Raw genomic sequence first — 23,100 nt, 5'->3', positions numbered from 1 at the left:
GGCCTTTGGGGGAGGTGGGGGGTCTGAAGTGGGTGGCCCCACAGAGGGAAAGTGAGACATGCTCCTCCTCATGAAAGCAGGGTTGCATTCGGTGAAGTGCTAACAGCCTCTGCTTCCATTGTTTGCAAGTGTTCTCAGCCCAGTTCCTTTTTCATGGCCTATAATGATTGTGTCTGTCGTTTGCTGCCCCCGGGTTTATTTTGTAGCAGATTCTATGAAAGGTGTACCTGCAGGGACAATGCTTTTGGAAGCAGACTTTCATATGTGAATTTCAGGCTGATGAAAAGGTATCAGATCAACAGTCCTGGAGTGGAGACTGTTTATCCACAGAACAGAGATAGTGTGAATGACAGCCAGGCTGGTTTCCCCCCATCTTGCCCTGGCCTGTGTGCCTCAATCTTGTTCTGCCAAGATTACCTCTGAGAGGTGAGAGAAGAATCCAGTCTCCATGATACGGTCAGTCCCTGGCTTCTCCACTGAGACTGCCAGCAAAAGGGAACAATACTGCTAATTTGAAGGTGATTTTTGAAGGGAACAATGTAAGTCACATAGACCAAAAAACAGCTCTCAGATAGTATCAGCATTCAGCCACTGCTGACTTGGGCTTGCGATCCTGGGAAAATGCTAGTCACTCTCTTGTTAATAACAATCTCCCCTGGAAGGACCAAACTGATTTAATTTATTTCAAGGCTTCTTTAGGGCCAAACTTAGACATCTTTTCTTTGATCCCACCCCAAAGACTACTCTGCCTCTTCGGCACCCAGCCAAAAGCAAAGAGAACCTCACAAAGGGATTTTTTTAGATGCTGAATAAAATAAACTCCCAGCCTTATTGGAATGATTTCTGATACTTTATTTCTGAATTGCAGTCTGTGTTGCAGTATCTATCCTGAGTGACATGGGACAACAGTCTCACAAATTCACAAAGAAGTATCTTTAACAATGCATCTTTAACCAAAAAAAAAAAAAAAAAATCTCCTGGCATCATTTAAAATATAAAATTTCTCATTTGTTTAAAAGACATACACATATAATTTCTTTTTAATTATAAAGCAGAAAAAAACCCAAAGTAGAATTAAAGTGCTTTTTTCTTGGTTTTGTTCATTTCCAAGTCAGAACCTAAACACCACAAATGAGCATAATTTTAATCTCCCCCTTCAGAAAAACTACAGAACACTGTAGACTGCATACATCTCGTGTTCACTTCATTTTCTGTTTTATTTTTTTGGATGTGTAACATTTGCTCAAAATCTCACCGTGCATAAAAAAATAAATATCTGTCCCCAACACATCTTCATTGCTGGCAGTTTTTCCACAGTACAAGATAATTCCTGGGATCAGTGCAAAGATTTTCTATCTCAAGGCCACAAGGAAAGATGTGTCCCAAGCTAATCATAATTTACTAAGGGAAAAATAGAACATTCTTTACAGCAGTTGTAAACATTTTTTCTCTCTTGGTGGATGAATGAGTCAGTGAGAAGAGACACTTTGGAGTGCAAGGAGTTCGTCTCAGCAATGTGTTCGTCAGTGCATTTTTCTCATGTCCAGATGTGGGAAATAGACCCCGTATACGCTCTGTTGGACGTCGTACCCGCCTCCCTTTCTTCTCAGGCAAAAGGCAATCTGGTGGGAAGAAAGCAATGTTAATGCGAGAAATGTGAGCCTTTGTATCACCTTTCCTCTGAGGGCCTAAGAGTGCTTTACCAGGTCGGTAAATATTATCCTCATTTTACAGATGATGTGACTCAGAGGCAGAGGTAAAATGACTGACCCAAGGCCACAAAGCCAGTCCCTGGTAGAGCCTCCAGTTTCAGGCCCTAAGGGCTTGTCTCCACTTACTGGGGGATCAACGCACAGCAATTGATCCACTAAGGATCGATTTAGCGGGCCTAGTGAAGACCTGCTAAATTGACCATCGATCACTCTCTCGTCAACTCCGGTACTCCACCGGAACGAGAAGCATAAGGTAAGTCGATGGGAGAGTTTCTCCCATCAACCCAGCGCAGTGTCGACCTAAGGTACGTCGACTCCAGCTACATTATTCACGTAGCTGGAGTTGCGTAACTTAGGTCAATTTAGCCCCGTAGCGTAGACCTGCCCTAAGTCTCTCTCCTTTCCAAAGTTCCTTGTTCAGAATGGCCAGCTGTTTCCTTCTTGAACATCTGAGTACAATTAACCAGTTTTCTCTTTGCAACCTTTGTTGGCCTATCTGGAAAGCATAATACAGAACTTGGGTTGTGAGAGCCCTGGGAATAGAGGACACTAAAAAGGAGCAGCTTTCCCCCCTACCCTCAGGTCCCCGGTAGTGTCCCTGCTGGGAGATTAGAAGAGGATCCACCCATCCACATCCTGTGTAGCAGAGATGCAGCTCGAGTCTGACCCTGGAAGGGGACTTCAGCTTTCTTCCTATTGCTAAGAAGTTGGAATGGGAAGTATTCAGTGTGATTCCTGAAGCTGGTAATTTGTATAAAGGTATTGAACCTTCTGCACTCTGTAGCTCTGTGTCCCCACCATTCTGCTGAGATTTAGGGATGGGAGAGTGTTTGGGAAGAGCAAGAAAAAGAAGCCACTGGTCTTTTTTGGGGTTGACCTTACCTCCACTTTCCTGGTTTTCTCCATATCCCTCCTTTATGCTCTTCAACCTTCTTCCTTAATTACGTGTTCAATGGGCCACATTCCTCTCCTCACTCATGTGAGCAGTCCCAATGGAAGTCACACGAGTAAAGCAGGGAGGATTTGGCCCAAAATGCTTATTGTTTTTCCATGTGTGTTGCCAGCCCGCTTGTGTTCCCTATTTGCTCCTAGCTTACTAGTTCATTGGTAGGATTTACCTTCAATGTGTCTAAATCAGACAGGATGCCCAATTCCCTAATTCCCCTCTTTCCACTCACTGGGCCACAAGGGTACCTGTGAATCTGAGGAGGCAGGAGAGCAGAGTGGCCACTTACCAAGAAGCACAGGAGGAGAAGGAGAATCAAGCCAAGCAACACCGAGAGGCAGATGAGGATTATCGCCCAGAATGGGAGCTCTGGAAGGACAAAAGGACGAATTACAGATCTCTAAATTCACAGTCATTTTGGTCTGAAACAAGATTACACACAAGGCCCGGCTGGTGATTTGGCAGAATTCTTGCTACGGCCAAATTTCAAGGGCACTTCTCAACTTAAAGGGGAGGTCTGAAAATGTGGGAAGGGGAAAAAGCTGGATGTTAAACGCTCCCTATGTCTTTTCAAGTTTACTTCTCTTTATTTAAGTGCCGTAATCAAGGGATGGATGTGCAGTGGCCTGTGAGTTTCTAGTGTGAAAATGTCCATGTCAGTAAAACACCGCTACAGCGGGCAGTAATTGGGCTCTCTATTGGCAGCTGCAGCGGAGAGGCCCAGGACTGAATGGTTCCTGGATAGCAAACTCCCCTCTTAGCCACTGATCAGGTCTCTCGGTGCATCTCCATCCTTCCTGTTCTCTGCCTGTGGCATATAGTAGGTTAGTCTCCTGAGGCCTGTAACGCTTGGATCTAATTCTGGCTGGTGGGCATGGTGGGGGGTAGCTGGCCGGGGAGGAAGGGGGGCTGGTGGCCTGTGATGTACAGGCAGTCAGACTAGCTGGTCCCTTCTGGCTTCAAACTCTGACCCTCTATAGGTCTGAGGAGAAGCCTGGTGTGCAGGGGAAGCAGGTGCTACTGCTCTGTTCGGTGGATAAGCTGCAGTGCTGGGTGGATAATGCCAGGATTTCCCATGAGTTCCACATGTGTAATGGATTCACCATGGCCAGGCTTGTTGCTCGTTTGCATTTGTTTGCTGCCAGTATTGGCGAGGTCAAGTTTGACGGGCCCAAATGGTGACTGGAACCACTGTCAGAGTTGTGCTCTCCCCAGGGTATCTGTACCTGCTACTCACCCGTGACTCTAACTGCCCCTGCTTGAGTGCTGGCTCCCTGCTGGGAGAGCCAGTTCTCTGCGCTCTTGTCCCCGAAGCCATGGAGACGTCAGTCTAAACCCATGTCTGTGCATGTTCCGTATTAACTTCCTGACGCTTAACGTCTGGTCAGTACCTTTAATGCGGATTGCGTCTCAAAAACACTTACCCGATCTCCCCGGCTCTCCTGCCGTTGTGTTGAGAGGAGAATAATCTGGAAAGAAAAGAGGAACGTGTGAAGAAAAGGAGAACAGCAAGAAAGCAGGTTCCAAAATTCCAGCAAAACCTCAACCGCAGCAACTTGCTCAAGGTTCCAGGGCTCTGCCCTGCCACTCACCATTAACAAGCAAGCTATCCTTGTCTAGAGTGTAGCTGTTCCCGAGCTGAGTGACTCCGTTGGTGAGACGTTTAAACTCCTCATACACTTCTTCTCTTTGAAAGGCCCTGGAGGTGCTGTCCAGCGTAAATTTGCAGACGGCATTAATACCAGTGTACATTTTTCTGGAGATGGGCCTGGAAAATGCAAACCACAAGCCATTGATGTAGGGGGAGGAACACAACAGAGCATGCCGAAATGTACTGAGTGAGATAGACCAGGAGGGTGAAACAAGGATGAAAGTCAATTGAAAGAGTGATGAACAGGTCAGGGCGGTGTTCATGCTCAGCTCTCAGAGCAATCTTCGTTAGCACGCAGGCCGGTTTTCACCTTTAAGTTACCTCTCTTTTTAGAAAAAAAGGAGGAGCTGGACAAGTCACTTTTCTGCTGGACAAGTCAAACTCATGCCTTCTCCCCCCTACCCACCTATTATCATCCGGGATTGTGGAGAAGGGTGGGTTAGTGGGTTTTGTAGTCTGGGCTGGTCAGTTTTCATTATGCTTTTGCAAAGCTGCTTAATTTCACCCACATCTATATTATCTGTTTTTGCCTAGAGATCAGTTGTGCATGAAAATGACTTTCCCAGCACAAATAAAAGCCCTTTTCTTTGCATTTGTAGAAACATTTGAGGCAAGGCAAAAAAACGAGCAAGTGTGAATGTGATTTTCTTTTCCCTCCAGCGAAAACCCTCCATGCATCTCACTGAGGTTAGGGCTAGGGCAGACAGACGAACGCAGTACCCTCAAATTACAGGAACCAGCATAGGCTCCTGAGTGAGACTTTCAATAAACATTTCATTGGAAGTTAAAGAATAACAATTCTCGTGTGACAGCCCGTGAGAAGAGACATACCTAAAGCTTTCAACTGAACAGCCAGTGAAGTATTTCTGGATGCTGCTATTTCTGAAAATATTGTCAAGCTGGGTGGAAAAGGAAAAAAGAATTATTGCCATGTGGGCACAAACAGAAGCGTATCAAATTATGTTTGAACAAGAGAAAGGAATGCTAGTGAAACAAAGAGCAAAATTCCCGGGGGACCAGGATCGGGCCCCGTTGCAGACCCTTAGAACTTTACCGCTTTCTCAATCTTCTGCTTGTTCAGTCGATGAGAATTTGAATTGGGTTGTTTCAGTTCTGACGAGTAGAAGAGGTTAGTGATGGTGAAGTTTAACCTGAAAGTCTCTTGCTCAGCACTGACGGGAGGCTGAGTCACCGGCTTAATAACTGGCCACAAAACTGAGAAGAAAGAAAAGAAACCAGTCAAAAATACAGTGAAGAGAAGCAGGCAAAGTCCCATTGGACCAGAGCTGTCCTGGTTTAAGATGGGGAGACAGGAAGGAGCCTTGAGGCATTAGCTGAATTTGAATTTCAGTGGGATTTGGGTGCCAAACTCTCTCAATCCACTTGAAAGCCCCAGTCTTCCTGTCATTTCTTGGGGATTTTGCATATCAGTTTTTTAATTCAAAACATCCAAACTTTCTGAAATCCCAATGAATGGTTCCAATTAACCCTCCCCTTGTCTAATGATGAAAGGCTGAGCGTGTCACTGGGGACCCGACATGTTGGATTGAGCCAAACATGATGGGCCAGGAAATGGGCACATGCACTCTGGGAATTCACCGGCTCAGAGCAGGGAGGTAGAGACGTCTTGGTGGAAGAGAAGAAAGGCAGAGACTTTCTCATCAGCTGTGGAGATTTGGATTAACCAGAATGAAAGTTGGGCAGCCAGCTCTTCTGTACGGCTTACATACCATTCACCCTGGCTCCCTGCAGCTGGTACCTGTCCCCCAGCCATTGTGCGCTTGCATTCTTCGTTCCATCCTGAAATGTGCTTAGAACGGTCTCCTCGCTGCGATTGGGGGCTGACTTGAAGTAGCACTGGCAGTCGACCACTACAGAGCCAATCCTGGGGGCGGAGAGGTCAAGGCTCTTAAACAAATCGGCCCTCAGAGGATCATCTTTTTATGGGCCATGCTGCTATTTGAAATGTTAATGGAGGTTTTACAGGAAGATGGTGCTGCGTACAGCCCTGGAGACACGAAATCGCTCTTTAGCCATAGACCAGCCACCTGCTCCCCTTACAAAGTCCCACACCAGAGTTCCTAAACCGGTAGAGGCCAGCTCTGTGGGGGCTAAAAGAAAGGAGGGGTTTTATCGGTATGATCCATTCCAACCTTGTCCCCTGCTGAGATTGCCAACAAGCGCTGGGATTTTCAAAGGGGCCCTAAAGGTACTCAAATCCCCATGAAAGTCAATGGGAGTCGGATGCTTAACTCCCTTTGAAAATCCTAGTCAAGGATACCTGGTGGGGTGGGGGAGGGAAAGGTTTGATGTGGACACTTGTCTAGTGGGAACTAGAGTAAGAACCACCCAACTCATTCCCCATGGACCACCGACCCTCCATGGAATACAAATGACTTTTGGTCCCCCACCAACCTGGGACAGATTCAGACCGGTTCCCTGGAGGTGAGGGTGGGGGGTCTCGTGACCCAGCCCCTGAGTCTCCCTACGACCCCGGTTTTGTGAAGAATGCTAATTGCATGAAATGCCAAGTAAGGAAACAGGTAGTTTGGTGACAGTTCTGTTGGCATGAGCAGCACTTCCAGGGGCCAGCAGAGCTGAGCCCAGGCATGTCCTTGGAGGGCAGTCCGTCTCCAGCTCATCTGTCCCTTAACAGCCAGAGTTCATGACTCGCTCTCAGAAGTAGAGTCTGACCCCTTGGGAGATCAGCTACAGCATGGTGCACGGCCTCAAGCCTTTTACTGAGTTTAATCCCTGATATTTAAACCCTGGGCATGTGCGTGAGAACGAAGAGGTAAGGGAGTGGCTCCTGTGAGTTATTCAGACAGGGCATGAACTAAACTGCACGTCACACTTGGAGCAGAGAGGAATTCTGCAAAGAGCAAGGGAGCAGGGTACACAGGGAAAGGCATGAGCATCCATGCCCTTTAATAAACCAAACTGAATCGTAGCACAAACCTCAAGCCTGTGACGCTGCAGAACAGGAATCTGCCTTGAAGTTTACTCTTTTTGTACAGCTGGTTAATCTGAAAGAAAGACACCATTAGATATTTCCAGTAGTAAGGGGTGACCTCATGCCTGATGCTTTAGGGCAATAGAAAGACCCGACCATGGTTGAAGATGTGACTGATTTTATATTTGAAATCTGCATCGTGTGGTAAGTGTTCTCATGGTTCCAACCTGACTTTGAGCGTGGCAGCCCTTCTCATTTTATCCCATCACCAACAGAGATTATCACTGGCTGCCATCTTAGTTAACACTCCAGCCATTGAATGGGCAACCTGCAGAGCTAAGAGCATCAATTGCTTTTTCTCTAGATAGTGGTGTAACAGACTCATGTACTCTGTGGGTCAGGCCTGGAGGAGGACCTGTTACACACTCACCGGTGGGTTACACCTGCAGATGTTGGGATCAGTTTGTGCCTACTCCTAAATTTGGTCATTAAGGTACAGGTGCCAACAGGCTGGGTTTAATAGATGGCCTCCACCTTGTCTCTTTTAGAGGTGATCAAGTCCTGTGATTGCTCTGAAGCATGGAGACCCCCCTCTAACGTAACAAATCCTGCCGCTTCTCAAGAATTATGTTACACAATGCACAGGCTCTATCGGGACTGGCAGCAGCGGAGCTGGTTGAAATTTGAAAGCTTGACATTTCTTTGTCCACATTTTGAAGGTCAACAATTAAAACTCATCAAACTGTTCATGGAAGTTGGTGTGAAAATCAGATGGAATAGCCAAGACGGCTTCTGAAAGGTGGCATCTCACCTTATCCGCAATGTCTTTCTGTAATAGTTGGTAGGCCAAAGACTTCGGATCTGTGTTGGTTAGGTTTACATTGATTATTTTGAAGTTGAGCAGATACCCCACGTTCTCTGGAGCCACCGTGGGAGGAGGTTTTGTAGTAGTAGCTATGTCTGAAAGGCGGAAGCCTAAATAAATAAATTTGAAAAAAAGGGTTAAGGGTGGTTTTTGACAGCAGTTTTATCCACCTAACCAATGGCAATCAGAGTGGGTCCTTGTTTGATTTCGATGAAGACAGCAGTAAGCTTTTTAATGTAGCTATTAGCTAAATGAAGAACCTCCGTGACAGCCCCAACACGCTGGACTGGCTTAGTCCTGGTGCCAAAGCCTGTGGACTGCCATAAACTGGAAATCATCGTCGACGGAAGGGGAAGCTCATCATGTGCTACTAAAGAGCTCAAGCCCCGACGAAGAGAAAGCAGGAATTAAAGTCTCCCGGTGACCCCTAAGGCAACTTCGGATGTTCTCTCTGGATGTTTACCGTTCACATAAAGGCTGTTACTCTCCAGGATGTAGGGTCCTAGCTTGGTGATGCCCTTTGTCATGCCACTCAGCTCATGATAAAGCGTCACTCTGTCAAACGTGGCGACTGCGGGGTTGTTTTTGTAGCTGCAGACAGCATCGATCCTGGTGTCCCTGTTATTCACAGACCTGGAGAGTCACAGATGGGCTTTAGAACACGTCTGACATGGACAGAAAATCACCGGCCTTATTTATGTTACTGCAAAAGCTGACGATTGAGAAACCCAGTGACAATCAGTCTTCATTCACAATCACAGCAACTGTATTGCACAGTTAGGGGGTTTTAATTCACAGACCCAATAATGAAATGAAATCATGAAAGGGAGTGACTTGGACTGACTTTCCAAATTGCAATATGAACATTAATAGACACGAAACAAGGGAGGAAGAATTAAGTCATAAGGTTACATGGGCAGATCTCAGTTGGGGGAAACGTGGGTTATAAAAAATTATGCTGCTTTACAACCTGCCGGGGGCCTTGGCCCAATTAGTGTCTGTCAAAACAATGGAACCACCCACACAACAGAGCTCTTACCTAAATGCCATCGCTTTGCATCCAGTGTAGACAGGGCCAATGCTGCTGTTTCTGAGCAGAGGCTCAATCTGTCAAAGAAAAGATCATTTCCTGAGTCTGACACGAGTGTGGGGGGAGAAGGGGGTGTGCAAAGAGGGAGAGCACAAGAGCCAACAAATGAAACAGGCCGGGCAGCGTGTGTCTGTCAGACTTACATAATACAGTATTGTTTTCTCTGTAGAATTGAATTTGAGGGAACCCGGTGTCCCCACGGCTGTGGTGTAGCGGAGGTTGGTTAAGGTGAAGTTCAGTGTGAAATGCACAGCTGTTGGACTTTGTGGGCTAGTTAGACTCAGAGCTGTGATATCGGAGAGAAAGGATAATAACATAGCAACATACAAAGCCTTCTTCACCCGCAAAGACACCCTCAATCCCAACAGAACTCTACACTTCTACAGGGCTTTCAAGAATTCGTTCTCCACTAATTTTCCTTTGACAGCTTTAATATGAATTAATTTGGTAAAACACTTACTCGGTCCAAGAAGTGCTTCATTGTATTCTGGAAAGGAACAGAGATTATCATTAAGAAGCACAGCTAGGGACAGAGAGAATAAAAAATGAAAGAGGATCATAAAACAGATAACTCAGGAATGGACCAACAGAAGAGCTGTAAATGTGTATCTATCAAATAAGTAACCCTGTTGCTTAAGAACGGGTGTATTTTACTATAATCTCAAAGAACTGGAACTCGGAGATAAAAGCTATGTGTACTATTTGAATAAAAAGCTCAAAAATACCTAATTGATTTAGAAGACTAAATCCCATTAATTGTCACTGGGACGTAGTCTCCTACATCGCTCAAGTCACTGCACATGCATTACGGAACAGTGCTCATTTGGTGACTGTCTTGCTATAAACGTGCAGTAAGAGGGTTCACACATCCCCAGAGTGCAGGGCCCTCAGATACAATGTTCCAGTTCAGCCCCATCTCTCTTTATTATATGATGATCCAATTTAAACAAGATTGACCAGTGAGCTTCAAGATGCACCCAACTGAAGTCAGATCAGGAAGATGTTTCATACTCTTCAGATTCCAATGGTGCTCCATAGCTCTTGGGAATTTCTTGGTGTGTCCATTTATTGGTGTGTCGATCAAATATATGGTGTCTCTATTGTTACAGCAGTGCAAAGAATTACGTGGAATGGACAAGCTGTTAAGAAATCAGCTGGTTACCATTGACACAGAGGCTGTCCTTGTCCAGGGTGTAAGGGCCCAGCGTGGTGATACCATTTGTCTTGTTGCTGATTTCATGGTAAACACCCACTCTGTCAAAGGGGGGAGCAGTGGAGTCGCGCCTATAGGTGCAGATGGCATCTACACCGGTGCCATTCCCAGCTCTCACCGGTCTAGAACAGAAAAGCCAATGCCAGATTTGATCACATGTTTAAATTGTTTGCTAATTTTGAAGTTAGATGTTTCATTCTGGGACCTCATTGTTACCATAACATGGTAATTCATAAGTAAACCCATTGATGGAATGTAAAATACTCCCCTTAACAACATTCTATCAATCAAGAATGCAAACAGGCCATTTATAAAGCTCTAACCATTCAGTGTCCCCTGGAAATCTCTGCTGACATTAACACGTTCCCTTCTTCCATCCACAGTGACAGAAGTATCGTAGGGCTTAATTATGCAAGAGGGAAATATTTACACTTCATTATGATGGCAAATCAATTGATGAGAAATATGTGCTCAGACTGTAGTGTTATAAATAAATATCAGTGCCTGGATCCTTACCTGTAAGCCGTCACTTCACATCTTATATAAGCTGGCCCGATGCTGCTGTTCTCAAATATTGGGTTGAGCTGAGAAAGAGAGGACGTCATTAGTCTGTCGTACTGCCGATAGCACCCGATATCCCAAACTGCCCGGGAAGGCTGTGAGTCAGTCACACTTACCAAAGAGATCAAGACTTTCTCAGTAGCATTGAACCTGGTAGAATGAGGAGTTCCCAGTTTTGAATCATATTGGAGATTGGTTATGGTGAAGTTCACTGTGAAATGTTCAATTGCTGGAGTGGGGGTTGAGGTTGGCAAAACAGCTGTAAAAAAAAGAAAGAACACAATGAAATATCAATAAACTCACCCCTACAGACATACTGAAACACATCTCTAATTCCATAGATGGAGCTTTATGCAAATTCCAAATGGGTTTTTATTCCCGCCTCAAGGGAATGGCGGACAGTTCTCCTTCGAGGGCTAATTCCATTCCATTCCTGGACATTACAGTGCTAATAAGCGATGGTCACATAAACACCACCTTATACCGGAAACCTACTGACCGCTATGCCTACCTACATGCCTCCAGCTTTCATCCAGACCACACCACACAATCCATTGTCTACAGCCAAGCTCTACGATACTACCGCATTTGCTCCAACCCCTCAGACAAACACAAGATCTCTATCAAGCATTCTTACAACTACAATACCCACCTGCTGAAGTGAAGAAACAGATTGACAGAGTCAGAAGAGTACCCAGAACTTACCTACTACAGGACCGGCCCAACAAAGAAAATAACAGAACGCCACTAGCCATCACCTTCAGCCCCCAACTAAAACCTCTCCAACGCATCATCAAAGATCTACAACCTATCCTGAAGGACGACGCATCACTCTCACAGATCTTGAGAGACAGGCCAGTCCTTGCTTACAGACAGCCCCCCAACCTGAAGCAAATATTCACCAGCAACCACACACCACACAACAGAACCACTAACCCAGGAACCTATCCTTGCAACAAAGCCCGTTGCCAACTGTGTCCACATACGTATTCAGGGGACACCATCATAGGGCCTAATCACATCAGCCACACTATCAGAGGCTCGTTCACCTGCACATCTACCAATATGATATATGCCATCATGTGTCGGCAATGCCCCTCTGCCATGTACATTGGCCAAACTGGACAGTCTCTACGTAAAAGAATAAACGGACACAAATCAGACGTCAAGAATTATAACATTCAAAAACCAGTCGGAGAACACTTCAATCTCTTTGGTCACTTGATTACAGACCTAAAAGTGGCAATTCTTCAACAAAAAAACTTCAAAAACAGACTCCAACGAGAGACTGCTGAATTGGAATTAATTTGCACTGGATACAATTAACTTAGGCTTGAATAAAGACGGGGAGTGGATGGGTCATTATACAAAGTAAAACGATTTCCCTATGTTTAGCCTCCCCTCCCCGCCCCCGGCTGTTCCTCAGACGTTCTTGTCAACTGCTGGAAATGGCCCAACTTGATTATCACTACAAAAGGTTCCCCCCACCCCCCGCCCTGCTCTCCTGCTGGTAATAGCTCATCTTAAGTGATCACTCTTGTTACAGTGTGTATGGTAACACCCATTTTTTCATGTTCTCTATGTATATAAATCTCCCCACTGTATTTTCCACTACATGCATCCGATGATGTGAGCTGTAGCTCACGAAAGCTCATGCTCAAATAAATTTGTTAGTCTCTAAGGTGCCACAGGTACTCCTTTTCTTATTGTGAGCAGAGTCACAGTTCTACACAAGCACTATTCACCACCTGTCTTCTATTACATTTTGAAAGTTTGTATCTTTCCAATTTTTTCAGTAAGGATCATTCTGAACTATACTCACTTGGCAGCGCTGGTGCTTCGTTATAGCCTGGAATGAGAAGGGAAAATGATGAGAGGGCAACTGGAGAGGTGGGGAGGGAAGAAAGTGACAGGTAGAAGCAAGGATGGTCCAGAAAGAGCAGTAGGGCATAACACAGTCACTGACTCTCTATGGTCTGTGACTCTTCTGGGGCTGGGACTCTTTCTTGCTATATGTGATCTTAAACGTCCATCAAATATATGGTGTCTCTATTGTTACAGCAGTGCAAAGAATTACGTGGAATGGACAAGCTGTTAAGAAATCAGCTGGTTACCATTGACACAGAGGCTGTCCTTGTCCAGGGTGTAGGGGCCCAGCATGGTGATACCGTTTGTCTTGTTGCTGATTTCATGGTAAACACCAACTCTGTCAAAGGGGGGAGCAGTGGAGTCGCGCCTGTGGGTGCAGATGGCATCTACACCGGTGCCATTCCCAGCTCTCACCGGTCTAGAACAGAAAAGCCAATGCCAGATTTGATCACATGTTTAAATTGTTTGCTAATTTTGAAGTTAGATGTTTCATTCTGGGATCTCATTGTTACCATAACATGGTAATTCATAAGTAAACCCATTGATGGAATGTAAAATAATCCCCTAAACGACGTTCTATCAATCAAGAATGCAAACAGGCCATTTATGAAGCTCTAACCATTTAGTGTCCCCTGGAAATCTCTGCTGACATTAACACGTTCCCTTCTTCCATCCACAGTGACAGAAGTATCGTAGGGCTTAACTATGCAGAGGGAAATATTTACGCTTCATTATGATGCCAAATCAATTGAGGGGAAATACGTGCTCAGACTGTAGTGTTATAAATAAATATCAGTGCCTGGATCCTTACCTGTAAGCCGTCACTTCGCATCTTATATAAGCTGGCCCGATGCTGCTGTTCTCAAATATTGGGTTGAGCTGAGAAAGAGAGGACGTCATTAGTCTGTCGTACTGCCGATAGCACCCGATATCCCAAACTGCCCGGGAAGGCTGTGAGTCAGTCACACTTACCAAAGAGATCAAGACTTTCTCAGTAGCATTGAACCTGGTAGAATGAGGAGATCCCAGTTCTGAATCATATCGGAGATTGGCTATGGTGAAGTTCACTGTGAAATGTTCAATTGCTGGAGCGGGGGTTGAGGTTGGCAAAACAGCTGCAAGAAATGAAAGAACAGAATGAAAAACCAGTGAACTCCCCCATGATGACAGTAATAATATGTAGCTGGTAAAACAGATGCAGTTATGTTGGATCAAAAAGTATCTTTTATTTTCCTAAAGGAACCACGAATCCATTATCATTAGACTGCCAGTTGCATTGGAATATCAGACTCTCTCGAGCTCTGCAAAATAACAAAGTGCACCACTTTTTTCATACTGTTTGGAAGCTTCGTACACTGTGCTCTGCCCACGATGACATTGATAGCTTTTCACTGGCAGATTAAATCTAATCAAAGAACTGTTCCTTCTATTACTAGGGTTGGCAGAATTTGATTTTAATATTTTGTAATTTTGACAGATTATATAGATGTTAATTTTTAAGCATTTTTAATGTTTTTATTGATTTAAATGTTCACATTTCTGAAAATTGAGTTTTAAGCTTTTAATTTTTTTATTAGCGGGTTGTCAGTGTGGGGTGTCAGACAATACTTATTTAAATCAAACTCTGAGAAGTTCTAAGTCAGCATTTTTCTGACTTTGCATATCTGTATATTTCCTTTATTATCAATGGAAATATTGTTTCCTCAGTTTGTGTGTGTACAGTGGAAGTGACGTTTACTGACATAAAAATCTCATCCTTCCAAGCCTATGTATTACTTAGCAATTGCCTGTGTTTAATTTCATCTGACATCATGTTCCTAACATCCAATGGACCAGATTCTGCCATGCTTGGTCTGGCAGAATAATCCCTTACTCTAAGTATATTCCATTGACGTCAAATGAGACTAGTCAGTGAGTAAAATACTGTTCACCATGACTAAGGGTAGCGTGAAGCTCACATCACCTGTATATTTCCCAAGTAATGCAGCATTGTGTGGGTGGCTTGTGAAAGTGAAATTGACCCCAAGACACACACAGAGGGGGCACAGGATGCCATTCACCCTGCAGCCCCTTTACACCATTTGCACTAGAACTGGTCAAGATGTTTTGAATTTTTGAAGATTTTTGAGCACAAAACATTAATGAAAAATTTCCATCTGGCGGGGGGGGGCAATTCCCCCCCCCCTCCATTTTCCCACTGGCCTTAATTTCCACAGCATGTAGGGACCACTAGATCCATGTAAATCTGGATCTCATGGCCTCTTCCTTGGCCTTCCCCATCTGTGCCCTCCAGGCTGTGCTGTGCAGAGCTGGCTCAGAGATCTCCTCCATGCACACTCCTGGAAGGCTGTACGACCTTCACTCTCACACAGCCAAGGAGTGGAACTTAGCCCCAAGGAGTCTGCATTCTAACTCATCCCAACAAACAATAGCAACATTTGAACATGGAGAGTTACATTTTCAGAAGCATCTAAGTGATTATGTCCTACTGAAAATCTGGACATACCTTAGGTGCTTTTGGAAATGATATCTTTCAAAGACCAAAGCCTCCCTATAAGCATTTTTTGGTCCTGTCTAAAGAAGCTAGCCCAAGAAAAGGTCTTGCTTGTTGGCTGGGAAGTGGTGGCTGGGAAGAAGGAAGTTGTCATCTGAAGGGAAGTCAGTACGTAGAGTGGGTTGTGGTACTTTTGAGGATGCCACCTCTAAGTTGGGCAAAACAACTGGCTGACACGAGTACTACTTCTAATATGAATAATGGCAAAACCCTGTAAAATATAAATCTATAGTAAAAAGCAGGGGGTTACCATTACCTATCCGTCTCTCTAGGCATTCATACCTGAAGTAAGCATTGGAGAAACTCATTCAGTTTCCCACTCTGCTGTAGAGGTACTAATTACTACTGTAGTCTCACCTGGGAAAGTGGTCTCTAGAGGAGATGTGGATGTTTCTGCTGTTGCAGAGGTGGCTGCAACGGTCATAACAGATGTTGAACTAGCAGGAAGAGCAATTGTGGTTGGCTCTGATGTGGAAGTGCTAATTAGTGATGTGGGCTCACCTAGGGAGGAGGTTGGACGAGCAGAAGTGGATGTCTCTGCTAACGGAGAGGTAGCTGCATGTTTAGTCTCAGCAGTGGAAGTGGTCACTGGGGCTGCGGTGATGGATTCTGCTTCTGTTGTGAGATACGTTGCTGTGGTCCCAGGTTTGTTTGGGATCACAGGAGCTGCTGCTTTGGTGGTATTCTCTAATGTTGCACTTTTGGTGGTCGTATTGGTTTTAACCACAGGAGTTGTCTGTGTAGTTGTGACATTATTATCTTTATTTTGTTCCACTGGCTTAATGGTCTTCTGGTAGATTATTTCAGTTATTTCACGATCTGTGTGGAGAAATGTATGTCCATTATACTATTTTACATCAGGGCTTATACCACATATTGAGTGCGAATCCACGGAATATGCATCTCAATAATATGTGGTCATTGTGAATATACAGGGTGTTGGTTTTAGCTTAAACATTCCAACATTTTTTCCCCAGTTGTGATTTTTTTCCATCTATGTTTTAAAAATTTACAAATAGAATGCATAAGAGACTCACTCTGCAGTTCCCTCTGGAATACATTTTTGGATTCACTAGGCCTCTTTCCTGATTACACTAAATGCCCCATACACTGCTCCAACAGTGGCTGTAACTATAATTTGCACTCTCTTCAAGGCCCCCATATTCATAGATTCCATGGCCGGAGGGAACAACTGTGGTCATCCAGTCTGACCTCCTGTAAGCCATAGAACTTCCCGAGAATAACCCCTTTTGAATTCGAGCATATTTTAAGCAACCTTGATTTTAAAATTACCAGTATTGGAGAATCCACGTCAACCCTTGGTACATTGTTCCAATGGTTAATTATTCTCACTTTTAAAAATTAACACTTTTTTCCCAGCTGAATGTGTCTAGCTTCAACTTCCAGGTATTCAGTCTTGTAATACTTTTGTTTGCAATATTAAAGAAGCTATTATCAAATATTTCTTCCTAAGACCGGTCCTTACAGATTGTTATCAAGTCACCCCTTAACCTGCTCTTTGTTAAGCTAAATAAATAGAGCTCCTTGAGTGCATCACACGAATGCATGATTCTAATCATTAAATCATTCTCTGCTGGGCTCTTCTCTGAAACCTCTCCCATTTATCAACATCCTTCTTGAACTGTGCCCACCAGAGCTGGACACAATATTCCAGCAGAACTTCCACCACTGCCCAATACAGAGGTAAAATAACCTGAGCATGCCTCCCAGAGCAGGCCACTGAGGTCAGTTCACCCAAAACAGCTTCAGAAGGACAGGAGGAGGAAGAAGAGGTCCTCCCTCATAACTTTTAGCCCAGTGGTTCGGGTCCTTACTTGGGATGTGGAAGACTGACTGTTGCACTGTGGATAAACAATAAAAGAATCGTTTGTGCAGGGGATCTGGGTCCTGAATCTCCCACATCCCGGGTGAGTGCTCTCATGAAAGAGATACAGAATCACTCTTACACATTCTCTCTCTCTCTCCTCCTATCCCTGCACACTCATTGTGTAGGAGCCTAGGTGTCTAACTGAGGCTTCGTGAATCACACTGATCTTCCAGCTGCCTAGAAGAGCATCACAGCACCACAGCTCCATTTGTGCATTCAGGCTTTAACTTTTTAAGTTTGAACTTTTCAGTGCCGCTGACTTCAATGAGACTGCTCAGTTGCTTGAATGCTTTGCTGAAAAGAGAAAAGGAGTACTGGTGGCACCTTAGAGACTAACCAATTTATTTGAGCATAAGCTTTCATGAGCTACAGCTCACTTCATCGGATGCATCTTGCTGAAAAGAGACTAACTTAGTCCTATGCTGAATGTTAAGCACGTGCTCAAGGACCTAAATATTTTACTGAATTGGGGCCTTGGTACTTAATGTTTCCATTTCAGGCTTTCAAGATAGTTTTGCAAATGGGAAATAACTACCAAGAAAAATTCAGAGAATTCCTGTTTCAATACCGTTTTTGTCAGTTTGTATCCCCCTTCCTCCCATATTTCTTTATGTTCATTAATAACTTTCAAGAAGATTATTTGACTTCAGTTAAGCAGGCAACATTATTATAATAAGAAACTCCCATATATTCTCTTAATTCTTTCTTTTATGTTCATATCTCCCTTGTTTTCTATACCTATGGAAAGTCTACATTTTGCCACCTATATCCCAAATAATATCCAATTACTCTAGGTAGCATGAAACCTTCATTTTTTTATCCAAAAAATATCTTCATTCTAATTCCATAAACACTAAGAAAAATGGTTTCTTTTAATATATGACTTCAAAAGGATGACAACCCAGACTCCTCCTGCTTAAAATAGGCCTGGACTCACGGAGAAGCAAATTCTGCAATGACAAAGGATACGCAAGATGAAAACAATGCCCTTACTTGTCAAAGCAGTTGTGGTAGGTGAAAGCGATGTTGTGGTTGTCACAGAGATGGCTGTTGTTGTCTCCCCTCTGAGATGGACGCCCAAAGCGGTTGTGGTCTCAGCTGGGGAAGTGGTCACTGGGGCTGCGGTGATGGATTCTGCTCCTGTTGTGAGATACGTTGCTGTGGTCCCAGGTTTGTTTGGGATCACAGGAGCTGCTGCTTTGGTGGTACTCTCTAATGTTGTACCTTTGGTGGTGGTGGTTTTAACCACAGGAGTTGTCTGTGTAGTTGTGACATTATTATCTTTATTTTGTTCCACTGGCTTAACGGTCTTCTGGTAGATTATTTCAGTTATTTCACGGTCTGTGAAGAGAAATGTATTTCCATTAACGTATTTTACATAGGTGCTAATACCACATATTGAGTGCAAATCTACAGAATATGCATATCAATAATATATTGTCATTGTGAATATACACACTGTTTTAGCTGAAACATTCCAACAATTTTTTCCCAGTTGTGAATATCTTCTATCTATGCTTATCACAATTTACATATAGAATGCAGGAGAGATTCACTGCAGAGGTAAAATAACCTGAGCATGCCTCCCAGAGCAGGCCACTCAGGTCAGTTCATCCAAAACAGCTTTGGGAGGAGAGGAGGAGGAAGAGGAGGTCCTCCCTCATAACTTTTAGCCCAGTGGTTCGGGTCCTCACTTGGGATGTGGAAGACTGACTGTTGCACTGTGGATAAATAATAAAAGAATCATTTGTGCAGGGGATCTGGGTCCTGAATCTCCCACATCCCGGGTGAGTGCTCTAATGAAAAAGATATAGAATCACTCTTGCGCATTCTCTCTCTCTCCTCCTATCCTGCACACTCATTGTGTTGGAGCCTAGGTGTCTAACTGAGGCTTCGTGAATCACTCCGGTCTTCTATCTGCCTAGAAGAGCATCAGAGCACCACAGCTCCCTTTGTGCATTCAGGCTTTAACTTTTTAAGTTTGAACTTTTCAGTGCCGCTGACTTCAGTGAGACTGCTCAGTTGCTTAAATGCTTTGCTGAAAAGAGACTAACTTAGTCCTATGCTGAATGTTAAGCACGTGCTCCAGGAACTAAATATTTTGCTGAATTGGGGCCATAGTACTTAATGTTTCCATTTCAGGCTTTCAGGATAGTCTTGTAAATGGGAAATAACTACCAAGAAAAATTCAGAGAATTTCTGTTTTAATACCTTTTTTGTTAGTTTGTATCCGCTTTCCTCCAATATTTATTTATGTTCATTAATAACTTTCAAGAAGATTATTTAACTTCAGTTAAGCAGGTAACATTATTATAATAAGACACTCCCATATGTTCTCTTTATTCTTTCTTTTATGTTCATATCTCCCTTGTTTCCTATACCCATGGAAAGTCTACATTTTGCCACCTCTATCTCAAATAATATCCAATTACTCTAGGCAGCATAAAACCTTAGTATTTTTTATCCTCAAAATATCTCCATTTTAATTCCACAGACACTAAGAAAAATGGTTTCTTTTAATGTGTTACTTCAAAACTATGACAACGCAGACCCCTCCTGCTTAAAATGGGTCTGGACTCACGGGGAAGCAAATTCTGCAACTACAAAGGATACGCAAGATGAAAACAATGCCCTTACTTGTCAAAGCAGCTGTGGTAGGTGACAGCGATGTTGTGGTTGTCACAGAGATGGCTGCTGTTGTCGCCCCTCTGATAGGGACACCCAAAGCGGTTGTGGTCTCAGCTGGGGAAGTTGTAAAAAGGGCAGGTGTGGTTGTTCCCTGTCTGGTAGTGGAGGTGTAAGTTGTTGTGGTCTCAGCAGGGGTCGTGGTGATCGGAGCCGCTGTGCTTCTCTCCGCTGCTGTAGCAGTGGGTGAGGTTTTAGTAGTCCCGGCTAGAACAGCGGTGACAGGGGATGCAGTGAGTCTCCCCCGTTCTGTGGTGTTGCCCAAAGCTGCTGGGATCTCAGCTGAGGAACTGGTCTCCAGAGCAGATGTGGATGTTTTACGACCTGCTGCGGTGGGAGTCAGTGTCCCTGTGGTCTCCGCTGGAGAAGTCACCGTAACAGCAACTGTGGCTGTTTCTGCTACAGAGGAGGTGACTGCACTTGTGGTCGCAGTGGGATAAGTGACAAGAAGGGCAGCTGTGGTTGTCTCAACTTCTCTAGAGGCGCTGGGAATTCTTGTGGGCTCAGAGGACAAACTTGTCTCAAGACGGACCGTGGATGTCAACGGTAAAATAGACGTGACTCTAGTTGCCGTCTCAGTGAGGGATGTGGCCACAGGGGCTGGTGTGGTGATAGCCAGAGTGGTGGTTGTTTCAACGGGGGAAGTAGTAGGGAAGGCAAGTGTGGCAGTAGTTCCTGCTGTCATCTCTGAGGGCCCGGTCTGTAAAGGAAATGTGAATGTTTCTGCTCTGGTAGAAGTGGTTATAGCTGTGCTCTTATGGGTTGAAGTGGTGGGAAGCGCAGCCGTGGTTGTCTCTTCTGCTGTAGTCGTAGTAGTTATCACTGTAGTCTCAGCCAGGGACGGGGACTCCCGAGCCGCTGTGGAGATCTCGCGAATAAGAGAAGAGGCTACTGTTGTGCTTTCAGGAAGAGAAGTGGTAGGAAAGGCAACTGTGCTCGTCTCTTCTAGTGCAGTGGCATTCGCTTTTGCTGCAGTCTCAGCTAGGGAAGTGGTCTCTCGAAGGGCTGTGGGGGTCTTTTGAATAACGGAAGTGGTGGAAGCAGTAATCCCAGGCAGTGAAGCAGTAGGAAACGGAACTGTGGTTGTCTCTTCTGCTGTGCTGGTACTAGGTATTTCTGTAGTCTGAGCTGCAGAAGTGGTCTCTACAGGAGAGGTGGAGGTCTCTGGTACACTCGAGGTGGCTATAACTTTGCTTTCATAGGGTGAAGTAGTAGGAAGAGTAATTGTGGTTGTCTCGCCTACCGCAGTGGTACCAGTTACTGCTGTAGTCTCCTTTGGGGAAGAGGTCTCCAGAGCAGCAGTGGAGGTCTCTGAAGTAGTAGAGGTGGCTGCCGCTGTGGTCCTAAGAAGTGTAGTGGTAGGAAGAGGTGGTGGTGTTGTCTCTTCTACTCTAGTGCTACTAGTTATTGCTGTCGTTTCAGCTGTAGAAGTCATCTCTAGAGGAGAGGTAGATGTTTCGCCAGTGGTTCTGGTGGATACAGCTGTGCTTTCAGGTTGTGAAATTGTAGAAACGGAAACTGTGGTAGTCTCCTTGATTGTCGTAGTACTAATCATTGCTGTCGTCTCAGCTGGGGATGTGGTCTGTAGAGGACCCGTAGAGGTCACTGGTGGAGCAGAAGTGACTGCAGCTGTGGTCTCATAGAGTGAACTGCTCGGGAGGACAATTGTGGTTCTGTCCTTGATTGAGTTAGTAGCTATTGCTGTTGTCTCCGCTGGAGAAGTGGTCTCTGGAGGAAATGTGGACGTCTCTTCCCTAGCAGAGGTGGCTGCAGCTGTGCTCTGAGGTAGTGAAGTGGTAGGATGCACAACAATGGTTGTCCCCTCGACTGTCCTGTTACTAGGCAACGCTGTAGTCTCACTTGGGAAATTGGTCTCTAGAGGAGATGTGGACGTTTCTGCTGTTGCAGAGGTGGCTGCAACGGTCATGACAGACGTTGAACTAGCAGGAAGAGCAATTGTGGTTGGCTCTGATGTGGAAGTGCTAATTAGTGATCTGGGCTCAGCTAGGGAGGAGGTTGGACGAGCAGAAGTGGATGTTTCTGCTAACGGAGAGGTAGCTGCATGTTTAGTCTCAGCTGTGGAAGTGGTCACTGGGGCTGCGGTGATGAATTCTGCTCCTGTTGTGAGATACGTTGCCGTGGTCCCAGGTTTGTTTGGGATCACAGGAGCTGCTGCTTTGGTGGTACTCTCTAATGCTGTACTTTTCGTAGTGGTGGTGGTGGTCTTAACCACAGGAGTTGTCTGTGTAGTTGTGACATTATCTTTATTTTGTTCCATTGGCTTAATGGTCTTCTGGTAGATTATTTCAGTTATTTCAGGATCTGTGTGGAGAAATGTATGTCCATTATACTATTTTACATCGGGGTTTATACCACATATTGAGTACAAATCCACAGAATATGCATATCAATAATATATGGTGATTGTGAATATACACAGTGTTTTAGCTTCAACATTCTAACATATTTGCCCAGTTGTGAATTTTTTCTATGTTTATCACAATTTACATATAGAATGCAGGAGAGATTCACTGCAGAGGTAAAATAGCCTGAGCATGCCTCCCAGAGCAGGCTACTCAGGTCAGTTCACCCAAAACAGCTTCGGGGGGAGAGGAGGAGAAAGAGGAGGTCCTCCCTCATAACTTTTAGCCCAGTGGTTCGGGTCCTCACTTGGGATGTGGAAGATTGACTGTTGCACTGTGGATAAACAATAAAAGAATCATTTGTGCAGGGGATCTGGGTCCTGAATCTCCCACGTCCCGAGTGAGTGCTCTGAGGAAAAATATTTAGAATCACTCTTACGCATTCTCTCTCTCTCTCTCTTCCTATCCCTGCACACTCATTGTGTCGGAGCCTATGTTTCTAACTGAGGCTTCGTGAATCACACTGATCTTCTAACAGCCTAGAAGAACATCACAGCACCACAGCTCCCTTTGTGCATTCAGGCTTTAACGTTTTAAGTTTGAACTTTTCAGTGCTGCTGACTTCAGTGGGACTGCTTAGTTGCTTGAATGCTTTGCTGAAAAGAGACTAACTTTAGTCCTATGCTGAATGTTAAGCATATGTTCCAGGACCTAAATATTTTACTGAATTGGGGCCTTAGTACTAAATGT

General features: G+C 44.7%; 1 protein-coding gene across 1 annotated transcript; it reads right to left on the bottom strand.

The window, feature by feature from the left end:
* Positions 1-351: 351 nt before the first annotated feature.
* LOC102939947 (mucin-16) lies at positions 352-22,303 on the bottom strand. Its single transcript, XM_043535980.1, has 23 exons — positions 19,940-22,303; positions 18,296-18,643; positions 15,772-16,233; positions 13,833-13,975; positions 13,672-13,739; positions 13,106-13,278; positions 12,814-12,840; positions 11,108-11,250; positions 10,947-11,014; positions 10,380-10,552; positions 9,678-9,704; positions 9,361-9,503; positions 9,167-9,234; positions 8,591-8,760; positions 8,074-8,237; positions 7,268-7,335; positions 6,040-6,194; positions 5,364-5,524; positions 5,141-5,208; positions 4,251-4,426; positions 4,083-4,127; positions 2,948-3,027; positions 352-1,622 (listed from the first exon to the last, which is right to left on the bottom strand). The coding sequence occupies exons 1-23, from the start codon at positions 22,263-22,265 to the stop codon at positions 1,524-1,526; spliced, it is 5,355 nt and encodes a 1,784-aa protein (XP_043391915.1). The 5' UTR covers positions 22,266-22,303; the 3' UTR covers positions 352-1,523.
* Between the last annotated feature and the right edge of the window lie 797 nt (positions 22,304-23,100).

The sequence above is a fragment of the Chelonia mydas genome, chromosome 25 (assembly GCF_015237465.2).
Source record: "Chelonia mydas isolate rCheMyd1 chromosome 25, rCheMyd1.pri.v2, whole genome shotgun sequence".
Taxonomy (NCBI): domain Eukaryota; kingdom Metazoa; phylum Chordata; order Testudines; family Cheloniidae; genus Chelonia; species Chelonia mydas.
The sequence above is the reverse complement of the archived record's forward strand: the minus strand, read 5'-3'. Positions and strand labels throughout refer to the sequence as shown.